The sequence below is a fragment of the Babylonia areolata genome, chromosome 10 (genome assembly GCF_041734735.1).
Source record: "Babylonia areolata isolate BAREFJ2019XMU chromosome 10, ASM4173473v1, whole genome shotgun sequence".
Classification (NCBI taxonomy): Eukaryota; Metazoa; Mollusca; class Gastropoda; order Neogastropoda; family Buccinidae; genus Babylonia; species Babylonia areolata.
This window is the reverse complement of record NC_134885.1, coordinates 1,694,865-1,721,673: the sequence shown is the minus strand read 5'-3', so window position 1 is coordinate 1,721,673 and position 26,809 is coordinate 1,694,865. Positions and strand designations below refer to the sequence as shown.

At 47.1% G+C, this 26,809-nt stretch overlaps 2 protein-coding genes across 5 annotated transcripts in view; one reads left to right on the top strand and one right to left on the bottom strand.

The window, feature by feature from the left end:
* The window catches only part of LOC143286697 (uncharacterized), a 27,059-nt gene extending 22,704 nt beyond the window's left edge, over window positions 1-4,355 (bottom strand). For 2 of the 3 annotated variants that reach the window (XR_013055847.1, XM_076594365.1), the window contains exons 1-2: window positions 4,047-4,355; window positions 1,666-1,742 (exon numbers count right to left, since the gene is read on the bottom strand). Coding sequence is in view for 2 of the 3 variants with exons in the window: in XM_076594365.1 (XP_076450480.1) it covers window positions 1,666-1,741 (76 nt within the window). In the remaining variant the exon portion in view is untranslated. Of the gene's footprint in view, window positions 1-1,665; window positions 1,746-4,046 lie in introns of all 3 variants that reach the window. The other variant, XM_076594366.1, reaches the window with a different exon arrangement.
* A 1,218-nt stretch (window positions 4,356-5,573) lies between these two features.
* Window positions 5,574-26,766, top strand: LOC143286390 (uncharacterized). 2 transcript variants are annotated; one of them, XM_076593935.1, is made up of 13 exons: window positions 5,574-5,842; window positions 8,571-8,653; window positions 11,903-12,135; window positions 12,784-12,991; window positions 14,340-14,458; window positions 14,755-14,960; window positions 16,984-17,152; window positions 20,259-20,427; window positions 20,748-20,842; window positions 21,982-22,123; window positions 23,851-23,933; window positions 25,460-25,625; window positions 26,028-26,766. In XM_076593935.1, exons 2-13 carry the CDS (start codon window positions 8,575-8,577, stop codon window positions 26,141-26,143), a joined length of 1,785 nt encoding a protein of 594 aa, XP_076450050.1. In that variant the 5' UTR covers window positions 5,574-5,842; window positions 8,571-8,574; the 3' UTR covers window positions 26,144-26,766. The 2 variants fall into 2 exon arrangements, with proteins under 2 accessions (XP_076450050.1, XP_076450049.1); XM_076593934.1 differs by having other exon boundaries at window positions 11,900-12,135.
* The last annotated feature ends 43 nt before the right edge of the window (window positions 26,767-26,809 follow it).

Genomic DNA, 26,809 nt, shown 5'->3' with positions numbered 1-26,809 from the left:
ACTTTGTGGGCTGTGCCGTGTACATGCGGATGCGTGTGTGCACGCACAACTGTGTGCCAGTGTATATGTGTGTGCGCGCACTCGCACGCCTTTGTGTACACGTGAGTGTATGTTTGCAGTTTCAGTATCAGTTGCTCAAGGAGGCGTCACAGCGTTCGGACAAATCCATATACGCTACACCACATCTGCCCAGCGGATGCCTGACCAGCAGCGTAACCCAACGCGCTTTGTCAGGCCTTGAGGAAAAAGAAAGATAAATGAATTTTTAAATTAAAAAAAGAAAAGAAAAAAAAATGTGTGTTTGTGTGTTTATGTATATGTGCGTTTGGGTGTACTCGTGTATGTGTGCGCGTGTGTGTGTGCGCGCGCGCATGTGTGCACGCCCGCGCGCGCGTGAGAGTTTTCATTTTTATTCTGCCGCTCGCGAATCGAGCGATGTATGTTACAACTTTACATAAAAAATAATCAGAAGGCAAACATGTCGTGGCCATAAAGCCATAATATTCGAGGTTATAGGAAAACATGTTCCAAAGCCCTTTTCCTCTGGCCCACAGGCCGCGATGGGCACAGAGGACACGACCAGCTTGCGAGTGAAAAGTGCTTGCAGGTTGAACTAGTTCACTTCAAGGGCTTCATGTGATGACCTCCTTGTGATCTCGGACATCGACTGACAACTCTGTCAAGTGGCCAAGACCTGAACCACGCGGTGAGTTTGATCAAGGTGACGCACCTGCTCCTCTTTTTGTGAAGTGTTTTTTAAGGACATGTTTAGAATATATTATGGATCAGTCTGCCAGATTTTATACCCTCTTGAACCTAAAACTGAAACTGTGTGTGTGTGTGTGTGTGTGTGTGTGTGTAAAACGTTAATGTATAATGTTTTTATGCCCCCCGCGGGCACATGGAACAAAATCTTGCCTTGCAATGTCTTTGTAGTTTCCCTCACTTCCCAGCACGCTTTCTGTGTAAAGAGCAAGGAGCTGTTTGCTCTGCGTTGAATTTTTTCTCAAGTCCATTCCTGTTCCACATTCCTGATCCGGAACATTGTGAACACAAAGTCAAATCGGCGCTGCCAAGTTTGCTGGTGCAATCCGGCCAAGGTCCCCAGATAAGACAGAAAATGTAACACCCGTCTGACCCGGTGTGTCACAGACCAGTGGGTCACGACGAGACCCATGTGTCCTGTTGCGGAGAAACAGTGGAGAGACATGGGCCCAGTGGGTAGAGCAACCCCACTTCCATGGGTCCTGCGTTCGTACCATCCGGAAACTGTCAAAGATAGTTATTTATTTATCTATTTATACGTTAAATGAAGATTCATTCATTCGTCAATTCCTGGTTCGTTGAGAATGTTGTCAGAAGTAATCAAAGCTCTTCACAGTATCATCCAAGACAAAGGAACATTGTAAGTAAACTGATCTAGAATAATAACAAAAAGACCAAAAAAAAAAAAAAAAAAAAGAAAAAAAAGCTATAACCATCAGAAGCGTCAGACAGAATCTGTGAAGAAAAAAAAATAGAACCTGAAAAAAGTCAGTCTAAGATATTGGGAACTCACTTGTCTCACTGCAACCATTTCAATGACGGCCTTACAGACACACGGACACGCAGACACACAAGGCAATTCGGACAGATGGACAGTCATCTGGAAGAACGAACGGTTACCTGGATTCAACTGTGAAGAAAATCGGGCCAGTGTCCGACTTCTGATGATCCTCAGTGTTCCCCAGGAAGTCTGCATTCTGCTGGAACCAACCAGGAAAAACTTCCGCTTTGAAAGAACAACGAAAGCGACGACAATCACCACCACCACCACCACCATCACCCCAACAAAACAAAACAGTAACCTTCGATATTACTCGCAATATTAACAACATACGTAGGCCAATAAAACAGTAACCTTCGATATTACTCACAACATTTACAACATACGTAGGCTAACAAAACAGTAACCTTCGATATTACTCAAAACATTTACAACATACGTAGGCCAATAAAACAGTAACCTTCGATATTACTCACATTTACAACATACGTAGGGTAACAAAACAGTAACCTTCGATATTACTCACAACATTTACAACATACGTAGGCTAACAAAACAGTAACCTTCGATATTACTCAAAACATTTACAACATACGTAGGCTAACAAAACAGTAACCTTGTTCTTGTTGCTTATAGTCCAGCCGACCGCATAGGGCCATGTCAGGACTGTCAAACCATACAAATGCTCAACCACGTCAACACAAAACTGTCACATCTACAAAACAACAAAACAAAACAACAACAAAACACCATGACAAACCCACAAAACACAGTTCATGACAAAGTATCCCAACCATTTAGTTCCTAATGACATAAGACTAGGCCATGCTGAGGACGCCAGCCATTCCGCTTAATTCATCATCCGCAGATTACAAAAATTCGTTAAAAAAAAGGGAAAAACAACAACAACAATACTTCAAAGCCAAACAAAAAATACACGAAAAAGGCCATATAAGCAAATGACACTAAAGATTGTGCATCTAGTGCCCATCCCAGTGTTGACATCTCACTACCAAATCACCAGAGCAAAACAGCACAGACAGTACATCATAGACTGCCGAAAAGAGAAAAAAAAAGTATGAAGGTTTGCTTGAAAAAAAAGAAAGGGGAATGGACTGGGAAGGCAGAAAAAGGAGACTACAGTGAAGATAGAAAAAAGGCAGCAGCACGTCAGTAGACACTGCCCCAACGTTCAGCACTGTGCCTGGAACAGGTGGAACGTATACCTGGTCACACCTGTCCTACTTGTTGTGGAATGACCACGGCGCACGGATCTGCCGCGTGCAGCGATTCCATGGATAGATAAGCCCAATTCATGCGAGGTAGATGCAGCACGTGTGTGTGTGTGTGTGTGTGTGTGTGTGTGTGTGTGCGTGTGTGTGCGTGCGTGCGTGCGCGCGCGCGCGCGCCAATAGCATTACAATAACAATTTTACCTCAGCCTTTTCAGGCGATCTGGCCCAAATAGGAACAGAGGTCTACACGCTATACAGGCAGCACAAGATGGACATAGGGACATAACACACACAGAAGTGTTGCATCTGGATTTCAAAGATCCACAAATGTAGACAAGCAACCTGGGAATGAAGTTTTAAAGATGATTCTGTGTGTGTGTGTGTGTGTGTGTGTGTGTGTGTGTGTGTGTGTGTGTGTGTGTGTGTGTCTGTGTCTCTCTCTGTGTGTGTGTGTGTGTGTGTGTGTGTGTGTGTGTGTGTGTGTGTGTGTGTGAGTGAGTGAGTGAGTGAGTGTGTGAGCGTGTGTGTGTGTGAGGGCTAGGGGAGAGAGAAGAGGAAGGAGGGGGCTTCAGACACTATTGATACCAGCTGGCCTATCTACAACCCTCAGGTCAAGGGAGCACCCTTATTTGCAGCGTCAAGGGTGCTCAGCAAAGAAATATAACAAAGCATTGTCGATCGACAACCAAGACAAACGACTCACTCATTATTCATGGAACTGATGGGATCCACAATTCAGCTAATAACATAAAAGTGGCACGAGCCGACTCACAAGCAGATATACCTTCAGCATAAAATCCACTTTCCACTGCAATCCTCAGCCTATAAACCCTTATAAATACACCAAACAAAATAAATAGTTCATATTCACTGGGATTATCAAGCATCATAATGTGCATGTAGCAGACTATTTAAGGAATAAACGATTATGTATTCTGACCAATCAAAAATGGAGAGAGAGAAAGACAAAGAGAGAGAGAGAGAGAGAGAGAGAGAGAGATAGGCAGAGAGACAGACAGACAGACGGACAGATAGAGACCGAGAAGGAGAGAGACCGAGAAAAGAGAGAGAGAGAGAGAGAGAGAGAGAGAGAGAGAGAGAGAGAGAGAGAGAGAGAGAGAGAGAGAGAGAGAGAGAGAGTGTGTTTCCACACAAAAACTTTCACAAAATTCAACTCCCCTCTATTCCCTTATCACCCCCCTCACCCCTCGGCCAAATTAAGAAAAACAACAACAAAAACCCCAACTAAAAACACTCACTCCCCACCTCGTCAGATTCCAAAGCAGCAGCAGCTTTCACCAGCCGGGAAGCGAAGACAACTAACGACTGAGAGAAGGCCACACTGTCCGGAGTGAACGCGATCCTGCACCGTGTCTCCAGTCTCCTTGTTGGAGTTCAACCACCTATTGGCGTCTCCAGCCCAATGTGGCCGCTTTATACGAGGACGTACATGTAGTCTGTCCGTCCGTCCGTCTGTCGGTCAGGTCAACATTGCCACAGATATGTAAGCTGTGACGAAGAGATAGCCAAAGCTCAGCGCTGACATGGTAACTCTAAGTTAATCAGATATGTAAGCTGTGACGAAGAGATAGCCAAAGCTCAGCGCTGACATGGTAACTCTAAGTTAATCAGCTGTCGCGGTCACTAAAATCAACTCAAGTTGGTGCTGTTTTCGGTCGTGTCAGACACATCGTTTAGACGCCAGAAGATCTGCTGCCGTTCTGAAACAGTCATGCAGACCAAAACACACACACACACACACACACACACACACACACACACACACACAGTGACACAGCAAGTCTCACAGATCGTAAACTGATCTTGGATAAGATCAAGGAGGTCAAGGCTTCATGCATATATCCTACAAAGTTTGTCAGCTCTCTCTCTCTCTCTCTCTGTGTCTCTCTCTCTCTCTCACACACACACACACACAATACACACACGTTGTGAAATCGACTGAGTTTTGTTGTTTGTTTTTTTGCTAGTTTAAAAAAAAAGAAGATCTTAATAGTGACCTGGTGTGATCGGGGCAATTTAGGACACTAACTCCCCGTGTCACATACACAGAAAGAGAAGAAAGAAAGAAACAAAGAAAAAGAGAGTACGGGGACATTGAAAGAAAAGAACAAGAGGGAGAGAGAGACTGTGAGACAGTGTGAGAGAAAGACAGTGAGAGGGAGAGAGGGGGGGGAGAGAAACAGGCAGGGTAGAATTTGTGTGCGAGAGAGAGAGAGGGGGGGGGGAGAGTAACAGGCAGGGTAGAATTAGTGTGTGTGTGTGTGTGTGTGTGTGTGTGTGTGTGTGTGTGTGTGTGTGTGTGTGTGTGTGTGTGTGTGTGAGAGAGAGAGAGAGAGAGAGAGAGAGAGAGAGAGAGAGAGGGAGAAACAAAGGGAGAGAGAAAGTGTATGAGAGAGAGAGATAGAGAGGGACAGGGAGAGGGACCCCCCCGCCCCCCACGAAAGGTATACCTCCCTGTGAAGATTCGCTGCCAGTGGGTGGCTCCCCGGTTAATTACCATGCATTTTAAGTCAGTTTGCACGTCTTTCATAATCAGACCCAATTAACTTGGTCGTCATGTGTCTGTAGAGTATTGTCAATCGAAAGAATGTAACACAAGACTTCTAATTAAGTCTGCCTGCGACATCTGTATCTATGCCCAGCATTCATGGTTCAGACACATACAGACTAGACACACAGTCACACGTGTACACTCCTGTACATCGTGATTTTTTTCTAACCCTTTCGCCTTGTGTTTTTTGGCTCACGTATGTAAAGAAAGCGAGTCTAATACCACTCAAAGTGAAAAGACGTTAAGTTAAAGAAAGAAGCACACGCATATCACGTAGTGAAAAAAAAACCCCGTCACATAGACAAAGAACTCACAAAGACAAGTATCAGCACACACTCACACGTAAAGACGCACACATCTTTACATGCTCTATTCACACAGATCAGGTCACGCACAATGAACTATTCAAATATTGTGTGATTCTTCTGAGTGATCTTCCTTGGAGAGCGGTGCCGGGGACAAAACGTGTGAACAGCTGTCCAGGACTGAGGTAAGGTGTTCACTTTCACCTGTGTTTAATTCATATTTTTCTTTTGCATTTTAGGATTTTCTGCTGTAATTCCGATACTTTGATTAAGTTAAAGGTTAAGATTCCAAAGCCCTACACTGCCACCAGAGCAGTGAGTTCATATCCACTGTGTCTGGAGCTCGGCATAGAAAGGCAGTGAATTCATATCCACTGTGTCTAGGGCTCGGCATAGGAAGGCAGTGAATTCATATCCACTGTGTCTAGGGCTCGGCTTAGGAAGGCAGTGAGTTCATATCCACTGTGTCTAGGGCTCGGCATAGGAAGGCAGTGAATTCATATCCACTGTGTCTAGGGCTCGGCATAGGAAGGCAGTGAATTCATATCCACTGTGTCTAGGGCTCGGCATAGGAAGGCAGTGAGTTCATATCCACTGTGTCTGGAGCTCGGCTTAGAAAGGCAGTGAATTCATATCCACTGTGTCTAGGGCTCGGCATAGGAAGGCAGTGAGTTCATATCCACTGTGTCTAGAGCTCGGCATAGGAAGGCAGTGAATTCATATCCACCGTGTCTAGGGCTCGGCATAGGAAGGCAGTGAATTCATATAACTGTGTCTAGGGCGGCAGTGAATTCATATCCACTGCGTCTAGGGCTCAGCATTGGAAGGCAGTGAATTCATATCCACTGTGTCTAGGACTCGGCTTAGGAAGGCAGTGAATTCATATCCACTGTGTCTAGGGCTCGGCATAGGAAGGCAGTGAATTCATATCCACTGTGTCTAGGGCTCGGCATAGGAAGGCAGTGAATTCATATCCACTGTGTCTAGGGCTCGGCATAGGAAGGCAGTGAATTCATATAACTGTGTCTAGGGCGGCAGTGAAAGGGAAGAAATTCAGATACTGCCAAGTGCCTTCCCAAGGACACAGGGGGAGCAATGCAGATACTGCCCAGTGCCTTCCCAAGGACACAGGGGGAGCAATGCAGATACTGCCCAGTGCCTTCCCAAGGACACAGGGGGAGCAATGCAGATACTGCCCAGTGCCTTCCCAAGGACACAGGGGGAGCAATGCAGATACTGCCAAGTGCCTTCCCAAGGACACAGCACGGGACATCGACCCCCGATCCGTGGTGAACGCAGGATCATAAGTCCAAAACCTGACCCACCCTGTCACGGCGATCCACAGTACTCTTGCACAATTCGCTGAACAGAGGATGGAGTGAAAGACAACTTGTGTCAACTGCCACTCGAGGTGTGCACAGGATTTAATTACTGGAGTGAAAACTAATCATTCGTGTTAACCACCAAGAGAGTTGTACACAGGATTTAATCGATTATTCTGCTTTACGTTGGTGTGCATAATTTAAAGAAACAACGTGACCCTGCATTCTGTTTTTATTTTGAGTTTCAAAGCGGTGTTGTGGCAAATGAGTCGGTTATCATGTCCTCCACAAATATTTCATTTTGTTTATACCCATCCTTCCCACACCCCTCTCTCCCCTCCCCGCCGCTACAAGTCCTTTGCATTAAGCTCCTCCCCTCCACCTCTCTCCCCCTCCCCTCCACCTCTCTCCCCACCTCTCTCCCCCTCCCCTCCACCTCTCTCCCCCTCCCCTTCACCTCTCTCCCCCTCCCCTCCCCTCTCTCCCCCTCCCCTCCACCTCTCTCCCCCTCCCCTCCCCTTTCCCCCTCCCCTCTCCTCTACCCTCTCTCCCTTCTGCCCCCTCCTCTCTCCCCTCTCTCCCCCTCCCCTTTCCCCCCCACCCTCTCTCCTGTTTTCTTTCCCCGTTTTCACGTCACACTCCATTTATCCCAAGCTTGTGTGAACAGCGATGTATTATCCTTCATTTACCTGCCGTGAACAGCGATGTATTATCCTTCATTTACCTGGCTCAGGCTGCTTTGGAAAGTGAGGCACACACACAAAATCCTCCCCAAACACACTCGCACAACACACACATACACACACACACACGCGCGCACACACACACATCCTGAAGAAGTTTAATCTTTTCTTGCATACCCATGTTTTCATTAAAGATAGACTGCTGTTCTATGTATACTTTGTGCAGATTTAATTAAAAGCATCGAAGCCAACCATCCAACCAAACCAAAACCCAGCAGGAGTTGAGAGAATGACACACAGTTGTCAATGTGTGTCCGCTACTCTGTTTGGAAAAAGTTCCCAAGCAGATGAGATGAATGAGCGTGTTTCTTCAGACTATATTGTTTTTGCACGCATTTTACACGACTCGAATTCGTTTGAATGAGGGCGAGAGAGGGGCAGGGTGAGGACGATAACATTTCTGTACATAAATGCCATCCCGTGACTAAAAATAAATCCAAAAAAATTGAGAACAATAATTTTTCACTTCTCTGCTGGACTTAAAAGATCAAATTGATCAGTTGTGTATTTCTCTGTCTGTCTGTCTACCTATGTATTTCTCTGTCTGTCTGTCTGTCTGTCTACCTGTACATTTCTCTGCCTGTCTGTCTACCTACCTGTCTATTTGCCAGCCTTTTACAAATATGTTTTGCACGCGTGTGTGTGTGTGTGTTGCGTGTCTGTGTGCGCGTGCGTGTGTATGCATGCATGCGTGCATGTGTGTATGATGTACGTGTGTGAGTTTGTGTGTGTGTGTGTGTGTGTGTGTGTGTGTGTGTACGTATGTGTGCGTGGGTGTGCGTATGCATACGTGTGTGTGTGTGTGTGTGTGTGTGTGTGTGTGTGTGTGTGTGTGTGTGTGTGTGCAGGTTCATGATGCAGAACGTCCACCGACTTGTTTCTGGGAAGGTGGGACACCTTGCTGGAGCACGGTTCATTGCACACAAACCAGGTCTGGGTAAACGCTTCATCTCTCACTGTCTGTCCTCAGGCTGTTCACTTTGGGACCCCGGTGAACACCAGAATGGCGGAGACTAAATAGATTCTTTTTCTTCTTAATTCGTTTGAATACATTTACACAAGACAAATACAAAAAAAAAGGCAAGAAAAGCAACAATGTGTTTGGGGAGGGGGCGGGGTAAGGGGGGGGGGAGGGGGTTAGCATTCCAATGACAAGATAACATTCATCCAGTTATGTACAGTTGGTGCTTCCTCACGCATACGCAAAGACATGCACTTAAATACATATACATCTACACATAACCATTGTCATATTGTAAGTTCAGTGACACTCGAAATCGAAAGTGTATCTTTGTTCTACGTTTTCAGCTTGAGTGAAAAATAGAAAACCATTCTGTCCTGAAACTATTCGTATCCCACATTAGCTTCGCATTGTACTTTTAAACTGTTCCACGTGAGACAAGATGGCTTTTCAAGGACCGTGTACAGGAACATTCATCAAATTTGTATTCATGAATATACATGTTCCACAAAAGAACGATCAAATGAAAGACTGGATCTGTGTTTATGTTCTCATCAAAGCCAAAACGTGTAACATTTTCCGTTATAAGTTTGCACATGTGGTGCAAGAGAAGGGGTGACCCGTCTGTGGAATCTGCAGGTTGTGTCACGTGGTCTGCTTGGGTTTTTTTGGGGGTGGGGGGGTTTGGTCATCTAACTTCCTGTCGTTCCCACTCTCTGCTGTGCTGTACCTGACCTCTGGTCATCTAACTTCCTGTCAGTTCCCACTCTGTGCTGTACCTGACCTCTGGTCATCTAACTTCCTGTCAGTTCCCACTCTGTGCTGTGCTGTACCTGACCTCTGGTCATCTAACTTCCTGTCAGTTCCCACTCTGTGCTGTGCTGTACCTGACCTCTGGTCATCTGACTTCCCGTCAGTTCCCACTCTGTGCTGTGCTGTACCTGACCTCTGGTCATCTGACTTCCTGTCAGTTCCCACTCTGTGCTGTGCTGTACCTGACCTCTGGTCATCTGACTTCCCGTCAGTTCCCACTCTGTGCTGTGCTGTACCTGACCTCTGGTCATCTAACTTCCTGTCAGTTCCCACTCTGTGCTGTGCTGTACCTGACCTCTGGTCATCTAACTTCCTGTCAGTTCCCACTCTGTGCTGTACCTGACCTCTGGTCATCTAACTTCCTGTCAGTTCCCACTCTGTGCTGTGCTGTACCTGACCTCTGGTCATCTAACTTCCTGTCAGTTCCCACTCTGTGCTGTGCTGTACCTGACCTCTGGTCATCTAACTTCCTGTCAGTTCCCACTCTGTGCTGTGCTGTACCTGACCTCTCGTCAGCGCCTTCAGTTTATGTAAAGGCCAGGTATCTGCCGCCTTTTTTCATTTTTTTAATACAGATGTGGTGTAAGTGGAGTGACGGCCTTGAGGTAACGCGTCCGTATAGGAAGCGAGGGAATCTGAGCGCGCTGGTTCGAATCACGGCTCAGCCGCCGATATTTTCTCCCCCTCCACTAGACCTTGAGTGGTGGCCTGGACGCTAGTCATTCGGATGAGACAATAAACCGAGGTCCCGTGTGCAGCATGCACTTAGCGCACGTAAAAACCCACGGCAACAAAAGGTTTATCCCGGGCAAAATTCTGTAGAAAAATCCACTTCGATAGGAAAAAAACAAATAAAACTGCACGCATGAAAAAGTACAAAAAAAAGGGTGGCGCTCTCAGTGTAGCGACGTGCTCTCCCTGGGGAGAGCAGCCCGAATTTCACACAGAGAAATCTGTTGTGATAAAAGAAGTGAAATACAAATACAAATGACATGTTTGGGTCACTCCGCAGCTTCGACAGCACGTTGAAAGTGAAAGTAAAAACGTGGCCCTCCAACCAGTCAGACGTTCGCTTATTTCTCTCTTTTAATTCTGATTCAGTGTTAATAATTCCTGCCAGACTTGCCGCAACCAGTTGATGTAAGACCACCATGGCTTAGTATAAAATGAACTGGTGTTTTTTTTTGTCTGGCAAAATCGGTATGTCCAGCATAGAAAAAGTATCCAATTTTTTGTCTTAAAAACGGGTTCTGCCAATATTTTTGGAACGTGGAACTGAGCAGTTCGAATATAATTATCTTTCCTTGAATACAAAGCTGAATGAAGAGACTGAAAAACACATTTTTAGTAACTGTAATAAATGGTTCATACCTCAACAGCCTGTGCAAAACAGGATCACAGTTTGAAGCACCTCAGGCCTCTGATCGTCACGGCGCTCAACAGCTCCTCGCAAAACCTCGGCTCAGTGAAAAGTCTACTGCTGGTGCACACAGGGAGATGCCTCACCTCTGTGGAAATGAACAATATCCCCTCTCACTGCTCAGTGTGTCTGGCGGAGTGGAAGACAGAGGCCTGCCACACAGTCGGGTGTTGCAACCCGTACCCTTTGTTTTCTGTCTGTCTCCGCGAGTGTCTGTCCTGCCCGGCCTCGAGTCGTGAGCGAACTACTCACGAAGACTCACGTAATCACGCCTCACGCACTGCACGTGAAGCAGAAATCCTGCCATGAGTGGGGGGAGAGGGGCGGGGAGGGGGTGGGGTGGGGGGGGTTGGGGAAGCAAAAGAAGGGTGTCATCTGGACACCCGTGACTTCACTTTTTTTTTTTGGTCAACGTTTTTAACGAAGGCTGGATATGGAAAGTTTTTTGCTCTGAATCCATTCACATTCCATTTTAACTTCGCGTTGTATTTATCAATTATAACCCGTGAGACAAGATGGCTTTTAAAGGATTGTTTACAATATAAAAAATCTCAAATTTGCATTTGTAAATATACATTTTCCAGAAAAGAATGGTCCAATCAAAGACTGGATCTGTGATTATGTTCTCACGAATGCCAAAACGTATTAAATTTTTCATTGTAAGTTTGCTCATGTGGTGTAAGAGTGGGGAAAAGCTGTCTGCGAAGAATCTGCAGATTGTTGTGAAGTCTGCTTCGTTTTTGTTTTACTTGTGTGTGTGTGTGTGTGTGTGTGTGTGTGTGTGTGGTCATCCAGCTTCCTGTCAGTTCCCACCCATTGCTTTGTTGTACCCGGCTTCTGGTTAGTGACCTTGGGTTAATACGAAGGCCAGGCATTTGCCACCTTTCCCCTTCATAAGGGGCCTAAACTCATAACGTGAATTATCCAACATCCTCCCCATCACGCCCTTGCCCACTCACCCTCTTGTCACACAATCCCTTCAGCAGGAAATCTACCAAGCCTTCGTTCCCACAGCATCAGTTTCCGGAAGTCACAAAGTCACGTGATCAACTGTTGCGGACGTCAAGCCAGGCTGCAAAGTACACACACCGTCAGCAGGACGTCGGATGACGCGAGTCACGTGGTGCGGAGTCCGTTGCCAAGCGTCACGGTTCCCGAGGAGTCTTTCTGTCACTATGTCTTCTCCGCTACACGGCAGTACAGGGACAGGGCGGCGCTGGTACTGCTGTTGTCTGTGGGAGATCGTGTGGTCCGCGACCTACTTACTGTCTGTCTGTCTGTCTGTCTCTCTCTCTCGTGTGTGTGTGTGTGTGTGTGTGTGTGTGTGTGTGTGTGTGTGTGTGTGTGTAGCAGAGTTGAAAATCAGTATGCAACAGAGTTAAAGATAAAGTATTGGCAGGGTTGAAATTATTATCAGTAAGAGTAAAGATTTTATGTGCTATTAGTTATCAGTTGATTATAACCAGTTTGTTATAATCAGTATAATGTAAGTAAAGGGGGATTAATTTTACATTGTTATAAGATACAGTTTTAAAATAGCTTAGTCCCTTTTTTGTCAGGATCTCTGTGTGTGTGTGTGTGTGTGTGTGTGTGTGTGTGTGTGTGTGTGTGTGTGTAAGCGAGCACATTCTGAATGTATGACAACGAAGACAATAATAATCTATGGAGATATTCCAGTATTCTGTGCAAATGATAAAACAATCTTTGCAAGTATTGTGTGGTGAAGCTTACGCATTCTTTGAAATTTCTCAATCCATCCACCTGTTTTAGTAACTGACAATTGACTGATTGGTTGATTGTTTGATTGATTGGTTGGTTGATTGTTGATTGATTGATTGGTTGGTTGATTGACTGATTGGTACGACAGGTGGACCACCTGACAGGACAGCAGTGGACCTTCACTCAGATGAAAGATGCCGCAGTGCGAGTGGCCAGTGGTCTGTGCAGACTGGGATTAGGCCGTGGTGACACGCTGCTCCTGCTGTCCTTCAACTGTCCGCAATTCGCGATACTCTTCTTGGCCTGTGCTGCTGCGGGAATCATCGTCTCCACTGCCAACCCCATGTACACCCCTGGTGCGTGTGTTCCTTTTGATTTTTTTTTCAATCATATTTTCTTCCCTTTCTTTTGTCCTGTGCCGCTAAGGAGATCATTGTACCACCCCCATGTTAACTCCTGGTACATCCTTTTGTTCTTGCCTGTTTCTTTGAATCAGTCTTTCATTCTTTCTTGCTGTCTTTGTTCATTTGTCCTATCCTCAGAGGAAACTGACACGTCAGCAACAGATGATCATCATAATGAATAGATATCACCCTGTCCTCGTTATTTTTAAAGGTGTTGATCATTGTGCTGCGAGTGCTGTGTGGTTGTTTTGATGATGCTAATGATCGATGCTTCCATTGTTTTCAGTGGCATTCCCACGCACCAACACGAATCTGTTGTGTCTCAACATAATCAAGTGGTCTGGTTTTGTCCTATATTACCCTGTTCTATCGCATTCTGTGCTGTCCTACCCAGTCCTCTTCTGCCCTGGCTTTTTCTCTCCCTGTCCTGTCCTGTCCTGTCTCCCTGTCCTACCCTGCCCTGTCTCCCTGTCCTGTCCTGTCTCCCTGTCCTGTCCTGTCTCCTGTCCTGTCCTGTCTCCCTGTCCTGTCCTGTCCTGTCCTGTCTCCCTGTCCTGTCCTGTCCTGTCCTGTCTCCCTGTCCTGTCCTGTCTCCCTGTCCTGTCCTGTCTCCCTGTCCTGTCCTGTCTCCCTGTCCTACCCTGACCTGTCTCCCTGTCCTGCCCTGCCCTGTCCTGTCTCCCTGTCCTGTCCTGCCCTGTCTCCCTGTCCTACCCTGCCCTGTCTCCCTGTCCTGTCCTGTCTCCCTGTCCTGTCCTGTCTCCCTGTCCTGTCCTGTCCTGTCTCCCTGTCCTACCCTGCCCTGTCTCCCTGTCCTGTCCTGTCTCCCTGTCCTGTCCTGTCTCCCTGTCCTACCCTGACCTGTCTCCCTGTCCTGCCCTGTCTCCCTGTCCTGTCCTGTCTCCCTGTCCTACCCTGACCTGTCTCCCTGTCCTGCCCTGTCTCCCTGTCCTGTCCTGTCTCCCTGTCCTACCCTGACCTGTCTCCCTGTCCTGCCCTGTCTCCCTGTCCTGCCCTGTCTCCCTGTCCTGTCCTGCCCTGTCTCCCTGTCCTACCCTGCCCTGTCTCCCTGTCCTGTCTCCCTGTCCTGCCCTGTCTCCCTGTCCTACCCTGCCCTGTCTCCCTGTCCTGTCCTGTCCTGTCTCCCTGTCCTGCCCTGTCTCCCTGCCCTGTCTCCCTGTCCTACCCTGCCCTGTCTCCCTGCCCTGTCTCCCTGTCCTGTCCTGTCTCCCTGTCCTGTCTCCCTGTCCTGCCCTGTCCTGTCTCCCTGTCCTACCCTGCCCTGTCTCCCTGTCCCCAGAGGAACTGGCACGACAGCTACAGATGTCAGGATGCACGGCGATAGCAGTCGGGGAGGACCTGGTCCCTACCGTCCACGCCACATTTGACCTTGACCCCACGCTGCAGGACAAGGTCAAGGTCAGCATCACATAGAAATTGTGATCGTATATGTTCCTCTTGCACTGAAATATCTGTTTGCTAATTTCCAACAATGGAAGTCTAGAGTCCTCAAGTCTTACCACATGCACACACGTTTTGTATCTCTGTCTTCTCTCCATCTCTCTCAGTGTCTGTTTCCCTCTACCATCCCTTTTTCCCCTCCATACAGTTCTTAGATTATTCTTTATGCCCATTGCACAAATAAGTCATATACAAATCACTCTTGTATCTTAAAAAAAAAAAAATAAAAATCGAACTATTCTGGAAATTTTCAGCTGAAACAGATCGTGATAGGAAAGGCGGAAGGCTACATGCCATTTTCAGTCTTGCTGGAGGATGATGGGAAGGCGTTTCCGGAGAACACGGACTTCCGACCCAAGGAGGACACCTTGGTACTTCCCTACTCCAGTGGTACTACAGGACTGCCCAAAGGCGTCATGCTGACTCACACCAACATCGTCGCTAACATTCTGCAGCAGCAGTGAGTGGTAACAATGGCATGAGACTTCCTCTGCATGCTCCTTGTTCTGTCTGCGATTTGATTGTGACACATGTGTTTTATCCAATCAATATACTGATCAGTCAACTGATCAATCACTCAATCAATCGATCAATCAATCAGTAAAATTATATCTAAAAAATATCAAATGCCCTACTTGACAATAAAGCACGCTTTCAGAAAACTAACAATAATGATTATGAAATTATCATCATTTCCAATATTGCGTATTATACGTGCATGCACAGTCTTGCGGTTGTGTGTGTGTGTGTGTGTGTGGGGGGGGGGGATGAGGCGTGGGTTGTGTGTGTGCGTGTGTGTGTGTGTGTGCGTGCGCGCGCGTGCACGCGCGCGATTCCCCGCCCCCACCATTTCCCTCGTAAACAGATGGACATTTCTTTTGCTAAGGCCATGTCCCCACACTGTTTCCACTCCACTTCAAACACACCCCTTCAGCAAATTACTTACTATAAGACACTTTCACCAAACTCGTGATGTTTTTATGTGTGGACGCACATACATTATTGTCAGTTTTTGATGTCTGTGCAGGGTGAGGTATGGAAGTTGTCAACTGCATGTTTTTACGCATCGATTTTTACGTCGTGCAGCACAGTTTAGGATGTTCTTACTTGGAAAGGCACGATATAAATTATTATCATAAACGTCGTCGTCGTCGTCATCATCATCATCACCACCATAATCATCTTCTTTTTCTTCTTCTCCTCCTCCTCCTTCTTCTTCTCCTATTTCTCCTCTTCCTCCTGCTGCTTCTTCTTCGTACTTCATCTCCTCCTCCTTATCCTCTTGCTACTTTTTCTCCTCCTCCTTTTTCTTCTTATTCTCCTCCTCCTCTTCGTCATCACCGTCAACTTCTCCTCGTCCTCTTCTTACTATTATTATTACATAATGGACTGACTGACAGTTGTGATGTTGTGACAGAGGAATGACGATGGTGTGACAGTTGTGATGTTGTGACAGAGGAATGACGATGGTCTGACTGACAGTTGTGATGTTGTGACAGAGGAATGACGATGGTCTGACAGTTGTGATGTTGTGACAGAGGAATGACGATGGTCTGACTGACAGTTGTGATGTTGTGACAGAGGAATGACGATGGACTGACTGACAGTTGTGATGTTGTGACAGAGGAATGACGATGGTCTGACAGTTGTGATGTTGTGACAGAGGAATGACGATGGTCTGACTGACAGTTGTGATGTTGTGACAGAGGAATGACGATGGACTGACAGTTGTGATGTTGTGACAGAGGAATGACGATGGTCTGACTGACAGTTGTGATGTTGTGACAGAGGAATGACGATGGTCTGACAGTTGTGATGTTGTGACAGAGGAATGACGATGGTCTGACTGACAGTTGTGATGTTGTGACAGAGGAATGACGATGGACTGACTGACAGTTGTGATGTTGTGACAGAGGAATGACGATGGTCTGACAGTTGTGATGTTGTGACAGAGGAATGACGATGGTCTGACTGACAGTTGTGATGTTGTGACAGAGGAATGACGATGGACTGACAGTTGTGATGTTGTGACAGAGGAATGACGATGGTCTGACTGACAGTTGTGATGTTGTGACAGAGGAATGACGATGGTCTGACTGACAGTTGTGATGTTGTGACAGAGGAATGACGATGGACTGACAGTTGTGATGTTGTGACAGAGGAATGACGATGGACTGACTGACAGTTGTGATGTTGTGACAGAGGAATGACGATGGTGTGACAGTTGTGATGTTGTGACAGAGGAATGACGATGGACTGACAGTTGTGATGTTGTGACAGAGGAATGACGATGGACTGACAGTTGTGATGTTGTGACAGAGGAATGACGATGGACTGACTGACAGTTGTGATGTTGTGACAGAGGAATGACGATGGACTGACTGACAGTTGTGATGTTGTGACAGAGGAATGACGATGGTGTGACAGTTGTGATGTTGTGACAGAGGAATGACGATGGACTGACAGTTGTGATGTTGTGACAGAGGAATGACGATGGGGACGCCAGGAGAAGGGAGCATGCTGGGTGTCGCACCACTGTACCACGCCTACGGGTTCATCATGACGTGGACAGCCCTGCATGCTGGTCACACTGTGGTCTTCCTCCCCAGCTTCCACCCCGCCCCCTTCCTCTCCGCCATCTCCGCGCATCGTGTGAGTCTGACGGTCTGTCTGTCTGTCTGTCTGTCTGTCTGTCTGCTTGTCTGTGTGATGTATTTTTTCCGATCCCCCCCAGCCCCCCCCCCCCCTCACACACACACAAGAACGCACACACACACACGCACACACACACACATTAGCGCGCGCATACTCCAACACACATGCACGCGCGCACTCACACACATGCAGTTACACAAAATTAATGCACACACGCACACACACATATACAAACACACACCTATACACAGCATTGTATGATCTGGGGGTGGTAGTGATAAAGAACCACAACGTGCGTGTGAATCAACAGTTTACAGTTACAGCTCAGCTCATGGGAGTCCATCGTGTGAATCAACAGTTTACAGTTACAGCTCACTCATAGGAGTCCATCGTGTGAATCAACAGTTTACAGTTACAGCTCAGCTCATAGGAGTCCATCGTGTGAATCAACAGTTTACAGTTACAGCTCAGCTCATGGGAGTCCATCGTGTGAATCAACAGTTTACAGTTACAGCTCAGCTCATGAGAGTCCATCGTGTGAATCAACAGTTTACAGTTACAGCTCAGCTCATAGAAGTCCATCGTGTGAATCAACAGTTTACAGTTACAGCTCAGCTCATAGGAGTCCATCGTGTGAATCAACAGTTTACAGTTACAGCTCAGCTCATAGGAGTTCATCGTGTGAATCAACAGTTTACAGTTACAGCTCAGCTCATAGGAGTCCATCGCAAACGACGAAGGCGTCATTGACCCCGGAGATGAAAACGCAGCCCAAAGGCAGACACACAAAAGCGATCACACTGTGGACAGGCAACAGCAGATGATAGGTCTCGTCTCCTCTCTTTGTGGGATTGACGCCTCTGGTCGAGGTCCTGAAGACGCCTCCTCTCAAACGTCAGAGCTCCTTTGTAGACAGCCAATCGTCAGAACTCCATGTAGACAGCCAGTCACCAGAACTCCATGTAGACAGCCAGTCACCAGAACTCCATGTAGACAGCCAGAACTCCATGTAGACAGCCAGTCACCAGAACTCCATGTAGACAGCCAGTCACCAGAACTCCATGTAGACAGCCAGTCACCAGAACTCCATGTAGACAGCCAGTCACCAGAACTCCATGTAGACAGCCAGTCGTCAGAACTCCATGTAGACAGCCAGTCGTTAGAACTCCATGTAGACAGCCAGTCACCAGAACTCCATGTAGACAGCGAGAACTCCATGTAGACAGCGAGAACTCCATGTAGACAGCTAGTCACCAGAACTCCATGTAGACAGCCAGTCACCAGAACTCCATGTAGACAGCCAGAACTCCATGTAGACAGACAGCCAGAACTCCATGTAGACAGACAGCCAGAACTCCATGTAGACAGCCAGTCACCAGAACTCCATGTAGACAGCCAGAACTCCATGTAGACAGACAGCCAGAACTCCATGTAGACAGCCAGTCACCAGAACTCCATGTAGACAGCCAGAACTCCATGTAGACAGCCGGTCACCAGAACTCCATGTAGACAGCCAGAACTCCATGTAGACAGCCGGTCACCAGAACTCCATGTAGACAGCCAGTCACCAGAACTCCACATAGACAGCCAGAACTCCATGTAGACAGCCAGTCACCAGAACTCCACGTAGACAGCCAGAACTCCATGTAGACAGCCAGTCAGAACTCCATGTAGACAGCCAGAACTCCATGTAGACAGCCAGTCACCAGAACTCCATGTAGACAGCCAGTCACCAGAACTCCTTGTAGACAGCCAGTCACCAGAACTCCACGTAGACAGCCAGAACTCCATGTAGACAGCCAGTCACCAGAACTCCACATAGACAGCCAGAACTCCATGTAGACAGCCAGTCACCAGAACTCCACGTAGACAGCCAGAACTCCATGTAGACAGCCAGTCAGAACTCCATGTAGACAGCCAGAACTCCATGTAGACAGCCAGTCACCAGAACTCCATGTAGACAGCCAGTCACCAGAACTCCTTGTAGACAGCCAGTCACCAGAACTCCACGTAGACAGCCAGAACTCCATGTAGACAGCCAGTCACCAGAACTCCATGTAGACAGCCAGTCACCAGAACTCCATGTAGACACCCAGAACTCCATGTAGACAGCCAGTCACCAGAACTCCACGTAGACAGCCAGAACTCCATGTAGACAGCCAGTCACCAGAACTCCATGTAGACAGCCAGTCACCAGAACTCCATGTAGACAGCCAGTCACCAGAACTCCATGTAGACAGCCAGTCACCAGAACTCCATGTAGACAGCCAGAACTCATAGACAGCCAGAACTCCATGTAGACAGCCAGTCACCAGACTCCATGTAGACAGCCAGAACTCCATGTAGACAGCCAGAACTCCATGTAGACAGCCAGTCACCAGAACTCCATGTAGACAGCCAGAACTCCATGTAGACAGCCAGTCATCAGAACTCCACGTAGACAGCCAGAACTCCATGTAGACAGCCAGAACTCCATGTAGACAGCCAGTCACCAGAACTCCATGTAGACAGCCAGTCACCAGAACTCCACGTAGACAGCCAGAACTCCATGTAGACAGCCAGTCACCAGAACTCCATGTAGACAGCCAGTCACCAGAACTCCACGTAGACAGCCAGAACTCCATGTAGACAGCCAGAACTCCATGTAGACAGCCAGTCACCAGGCGGTGCGGTCAGTGGCCAGAGTCTAAGTGGTACATGGTTCTCACTACAGCTGTAAACCCAGCTTATAATCATTGCAGATTGAAGTTTACAGTTGGGTCAACAGCAAAAGTGAGAGCTGTATTATCAATGGTTTCTCCATCGCAATGGGAAATCATTCATAGCTTAGTCCATTTGAAAGACTATGACTCTGCAGCCTTGAGGGCTAGTTGGCCTTTGGGAACCACCCGAACACCGACTATCCTTAAACCCTATTGGCCGAGAGGGTGGGGATGTAACTTGGGCAAGACACTCTCCACTGTCATCAAATTCTAGACCAGATGGTCGGGACAGCAGGTGCCTCCTCTGATGTTCTGATGGTCTTAGTCGGACACGAATGACAATCATACAAAGCATGATCCGGTGATTCACCATCATCATGCTAACATTGCAATGTTCTCAGGTGACCATTCTCCCTCTGGTGCCCCCTCTGGTGCTGTTCCTGGCCAAGGACCCCCAGGTGCTGAACTACGACATCTCCAGTGTCCACAAAGTGATGTGCGCTGCGGCACCCCTGGGTTCCGGCATCAGTGAGGAGTTTGCTGCCCGTTCCTCGGCCCTGCTGATGCAAGGTGAGGGACTGGTGGATGGATCGATGTGGACAATTATAACAACGCCTTTCTTCCACCACAGACCAAGCTCTTAGCGCTTTACAAACACGGGGTCGTTTGCACAACAGACTGTCTATCTGGGTAGAGCCACGACTGACAAATGCCTTTTAGGCGTTCATCGTATGTCATTCAGAGTTCAGGAAACACACACACACACACACACACACACACACACGTGTCTGAAGAATACCTTCACACATGACCCCGCGCACTGTTCCAACCGACTGACACCAGAAAGGACCGAAGAGAAAGTATTTTGTGTTCACCTGTACACATTGCAGGCTTCGGCATGTCGGAGACCATTCTGACACACCTCAACAACCCGCCAATCAAACACGGGACGGTCGGTCACGTGATGAGCAGCACAGAAGCCAAGGTGAGAGGCCACATTGTTTATTTACTTATTGCGTTTATTTGTTCATATTGATAATGCGTAACAATTAATTAGTTAATATGTAGTAGAAACATCAAACAGAATCATTAATATTGTAAAAACACAATGCATAAAACTCACAACGTAACATACCCTCAATACTGCAACTGTTACACTCCGACACACACACACACACACACACACACACACAATTAAACGGCTAATAGCAATTTTCACTTAAAATACATACATGTAAAAAGGAGCATAATTATAATTTGCATTACATGGATTTGTAAAAAAAAATGTAAAATAAAAGTTCCAACCACACCACCACCATCCATCTACCCACCCCCATTCTCTCTACTCACCCATCAAACACACTCACATTGCCATGAGCCTGGGACAACAGTACTATTTGAGTTATGAGAAGTATTTTTTTTTAAAGAGATAATTTTTAAAATTTTCTTTAAAGGTAGATAGATGAGTTGTTTGTCTGAGAGCAATAGGCAGAGAATTCCAAGTTGTTGGGCCGAAGACGGAAAATGACCTCTTTCCACAACTACAGAATTAACAATGTATACACAAATTCTAACGATTAACTACATACTATACTGCGGATTTTGAATACTCTGCACAAGTAAACAGCGATTTGCTTTACAATTGTCTCCTCTGTTGATGACATAAGCAAGAAAAGTCGAAACAGGGATGGGTGTCTACAATATTTTTGTGGAATTAACTGACGCGTAATATCATGCAAGGCAGGTCAACATGATACAAAGTGAACTTCATTTCCTTCAAAACATCTGCACGACAGAAGAGATCAACTCATTAGATTTACTAAACGATGACTAGGCATGAGAGAGAGAGAGAGAGAGAGAGAGAGAGAGAGAGAGAGAGAGAGAGAGAGAGAGAGAGCGTCTTGGTTTTATTTTATCGACAGTTATTGTAGAATTTATTATCTTAATTTGAAGTAGTTATACCCCCCCCCTTTTTTTTTTTATTTATGGCGTGTCTTATCACATCACGTACGTGTTTACAACGAGCCTGTAGCTGCAAAAAATGAATTTTCATGAAGATCGATAAAGTATTTTTTAATGGATTTGATTTGATTTACCTGTGACCCCTGACTGGCTGTGTCCCAGATCGTGGACGAGAACACGGGGGAGGCGCTGGGTGCTGGTCAGACAGGCGAGCTGTACGTGCGAGGACCTCAGGTGATGAAGGGATACTTCAACAACCCCCAGGCCACTCAGGACACCATTGTGGACGGCTGGCTGCGTACAGGTAAGGGACAGCACCTCATTGGTAAGGTACAGGTAAGGGACAGCACATCATTGGTAAGGTACAGCACATCATTGGTAAGGTACAGGTAAGGTACAGCACATCATTGGTAAGGTACAGGTAAGGTACAGCACATCATTGGTAAGGTACAGGTAAGGGACAGCACCTCATTGGTAAGGTACAGGTAAGGGACAGCACCTCATTGGTAAGGTACAGGTAAGGTACAGCACATCATTGGTAAGGGACAGGTAAGGTACAGCACCTCATTGGTAAGGTAAAGGTAAGGGACAGCACCTCATTGGTAAGGTACAGGTAAGGGACAGCACATCATTGGTAAGGTACAGCACATCATTGGTAAGGTACAGCACATCATTGGTAAGGTACAGGTAAGGGACAGCACATCCTTGGTAAGGTACAGGTAAGGTACAGCACCTCATTGGTAAGGTACAGGTAAGGTACAGCACATCATTGGTAAGGTACAGGCAAGAGACAGCACCTCATTGGTAAGGTACAGGTAAGGGACAGGTAAGGGACAGCACATCATTGGTAAGGTACAGGTAAGGGACAGCACATCATTGGTAAGGTACAGGTAAGGGACAGCACCTCACGGGTAATGTACAACAACACCTCACAGGTAATGTACAACACCTCACAGGTAATGTACAACAACACCTCACAGGTAATGTACAACACCTCACGGGTAATGTCCAACAACACCTCACAGGTAATGTACAACACCTCACAGGTAATGTACAACACCTCCTCACGGGTAATGTACAACACCTCCTCACGGGTAATGTACAACACTTCACAGGTAATGTACAACACCTCCCAGGTAATGTACAACACCTCCTCACGGATAATGTACAACACCTCACGGGTAATGTACAACACCTCACGGGTAATGTCCAACAACACCTCACAGGTAATGTACAGCACCTCACGGGTAATGTCCAACAACACCTCACAGGTAATGTACAACACCTCACGGGTAATGTCCAACAACACCTCACAGGTAATGTACAACACCTCACAGGTAATGTCCAACAACACCTCACAGGTAATGTACAACACCTCACGGGTAATGTACAACAACACCTCACAGGTAATGTACAGCACCTCACGGGTAATGTCCAACAACACCTCACAGGTAATGTACAACACCTCACGGGTAATGTCCAACAACACCTCACGGGTAATGTACAACAACACCTCACAGGTAATGTACAACACCTCACAGGTAATGTACAACACCTCACGGGTAATGTACAACAACACCTCACAGGTAATGTACAGCACCTCACGGGTAATGTCCAACACCTCCTCACGGGTAATGTACAACACCTCACAGGTAATGTACAACACCTCACGGGTAATGTCCAACAACACCTCACAGGTAATGTACAACACCTCACAGGTAATGTACAACACCTCCTCACGGGTAATGTACAACACTTCACAGGTAATGTACAACACCTCACAGGTAATGTACAACACCTCACAGGTAATGTACAACACCTCACAGGTAATGTTGTAATGTACAACAACACCTCACAGGTAATATTTATCAACACATTACATGTAATGAATATCAACACATCACAGGTAATGTAGAACAATACGTGACTCATCTGATGAAACGGTGTTGCGTACAAGTGATATGGTTATATAACAACACATCACCTGCTGGTGTGTGTGTGTGTGTGTGTGTGTGTGTGTGTGTGTGACAGGTGACCTGGGTCACTATGACGAGGAGGGGTACTTCACCATCACTGACCGCCTCAAGGAACTCATCAAGTACAAAGGATTCCAGGTGAGCCCTCTCTCTCCACCCCTCCTGGTAAACTGTGTTGCTGACCACCGCCCACCCCACTTGTCACACTGTGGCGGGCGGGTGTGGGTGATGTGGGATGCTGACCGCACACATTTTGCTTCCTTTCACACAGAAAAATACGACCAAGCAATGGATGAATTTTGAAATAAAATATTCATTAACGAAAATCTAGGATGGAACGTTCTATTAGTAGGATGCAAAGACTGTTACGAAACAAAGAAATTCTCGCGCATGTGTCTGCTCACGCATTTACATGGTCACTTAGGACTTCACTGATGATGATGATGATGATGGAGTCTCCCTTCGGACCGACGGATGAGTAGGCAGGCAGGCTTATCTGTCGGTGTGTGTCCTCATATGGGAGAAGAGGCCGATTCTGGATGCGCAGCACTTCCAACAGGTGTTGCAAGGGAAAACGTCTCCTGCCTGACCAGCACAGGTGACTTTTTTTTTTTTTTTTAGCGAAGAGGAGTTGTGCAGTCCCTTCCCCACTCTCTCGCCTACCGACGCTCACAGTCCCACAGGTGCAGATACTGCCACGTGTAGGACGGCCTCGGCAGGTGCAGGTTTTTTCTTCGGAGTTCCGTCTCCTAGGAGGATTCAACCAAGGATAAGAGCTCCCCCTGCCCTTTGGTCATCCTCTTCCGCCGTCACAGCCTTTGGGAAAGGTTTCCTCCTCCGCCTGTTCCGTCGTTGGGAGACTTCACATGCGGCAGGTAGTACTGGGTTACATGGTACCAGTAGCAAGGGCTATGCCCCTGACCTGACAGCACAAACATAGAATTATCATAATGCATAAATGCAGTGGGTGTGATGTCTGTTCTTTAACTTATGACTTTTACGATTCGCTTTTCAGTGTCGTATTCTTTTTTCTTTCACGATTCCTTTACAGGTTTAAGTGGGTATCTCAAGTGAGTCTTAAACACCCCGCTCTCCAGTTAATCCTTGTTGTTGTTTCATGGTTCATTTACTGGATAAAGTGGGTTTCACAAGTGAGCCTTGAAGGCATAGCCTCTCTAGTTAATCCTTGTAGTTTCTGGGTTTTTTCTTCATGATTCTTTTACTGGATCAAGTGGGTTTCACAAGTGAGCCTTGAAGGCATAGCCTCTCTAGTTAATCCTTGTAGTTTCTGGTTTTTTTCTTCATGATTCTTTTACTGGATTAAGTGGGTACCACAAGGGTATTGAAGGCCTTACCAGTCCAGTTAGCCTTTGTGTTTTTGTCGTGGTTTCTTTACTGGATAAAGTGGGTATCACAAGTGAGTCTTGAAGGCCCCGCCTCTCTAGTTAATCCTTGTTTCTTCATGATTCCTTTATTAGATTAATTGGATATCATACGAGTGAGTCTTACAGACTCCGCCTCTCCAGTTAACCCTTGTTGGCTGTGATGTGCAGGTGTCTTGAAGACTCCGCCTCTCCAGTTAACCCTTGTTGGCTGTGAAGTGCAGGTTTCTTGAAGACTCCGCCTCCTTGTTAATCCTTGTCGTTGTTGTTGTGAGAGTGCAGGTGGCCCCAGCGGAACTGGAGGCGTTGCTGCTGACCCACCCAGCCGTGGGGGACGTGGCCGTGGTGGGCATTGCTGACCAGGAGGCCGGAGAACTGCCCACAGCTTTCGTCGTGCCAAAGGCGGGCGCCACCGTCTGCCAGGAGGACGTCATCCACTTCTTGCACAGTGAGTGGACAGCGAGGGTGAATTGACTGGAATGATAGAATGAGGCACATGCACACGCATGCAGATACACAGACACTCACACACACACACGCGCACACATCCACTAACACAGGCACGCACCCCCCCTACCCCCCCCCCCCCCCCACACACACACACACACTCATACCATCATTCATACTCAAACAAGAATGAAGAAAGTTTATTTCTGTGACTCCAGTCCTCCGTGGAGGACAGACATCAGTAACATTGCATTGCTTCAGTCACATCTAACACTGCAAGCAAATTCAGTTGATGATTTATCAAGCAAAATGAAATGGTTCTGAACAACCAACCTAACCATGAAATCAGTGATGGAATCCACTCCGTTACCTTGACCTTGTTGTTGTGGTGGTGGTGTCCCAGGTAAGGTGGCCCCCCACAAACGGCTGCGAGGAGGGGTGAGGGTGGTGGACAGCATCCCAAAGAACCCCAGCGGCAAGATCCTGCGTCGGGTTCTGAGAGAGAGCATGGGGCCCTGATGGGATACCTCACATTTTGCCCCTGAACTCACCTGCACCTGCCGACAGCCAGGAACCAGTCATTACACCTGTTGCTTCTGAACTTATCTGTACCTGCCGACAGCCAGGAACCAGTCATTACACCTGTTGCTTCTGAACTTATCTGCACCTGCCGACAGCCAGGAACCAGTCATTACACCTGTTGCCCATGAACTCACCTCACGGTACATGCTGACAGCCAGGAACCAGTCATTACACCTGTTGCTTCTGAACTTATCTGTACCTGTTGACAGCCAGGAACCAGTCATTACACCTGTTGCTTCTGAACTTATCTGTACCTGCCGACAGCCAGGAACCAGTCATTACACCTGTTGCTTCTGAACTTATCTGTACCTGCCGACAGCCAGGAACCAGTCATTACACCTGTTGCTTCTGAACTTATCTGCACCTGTTGACAGCCAGGAACCAGTGATTACACCTGTTGCTTCTGAACTTATCTCTACCTGCCGACAGCCAGGAACCAGTCATTACACCTGTTGCTTCTGAACTTATCTCTACCTGCCGACAGCCAGGAACCAGTGATTACACCTGTTGCTTCTGAACTTATCTGTACCTGCCGACAGCCAGGAACCAGTAATTACACCTGTTGCCGATAGACATGAAATAAGGAAACGGCATTTCACTGAA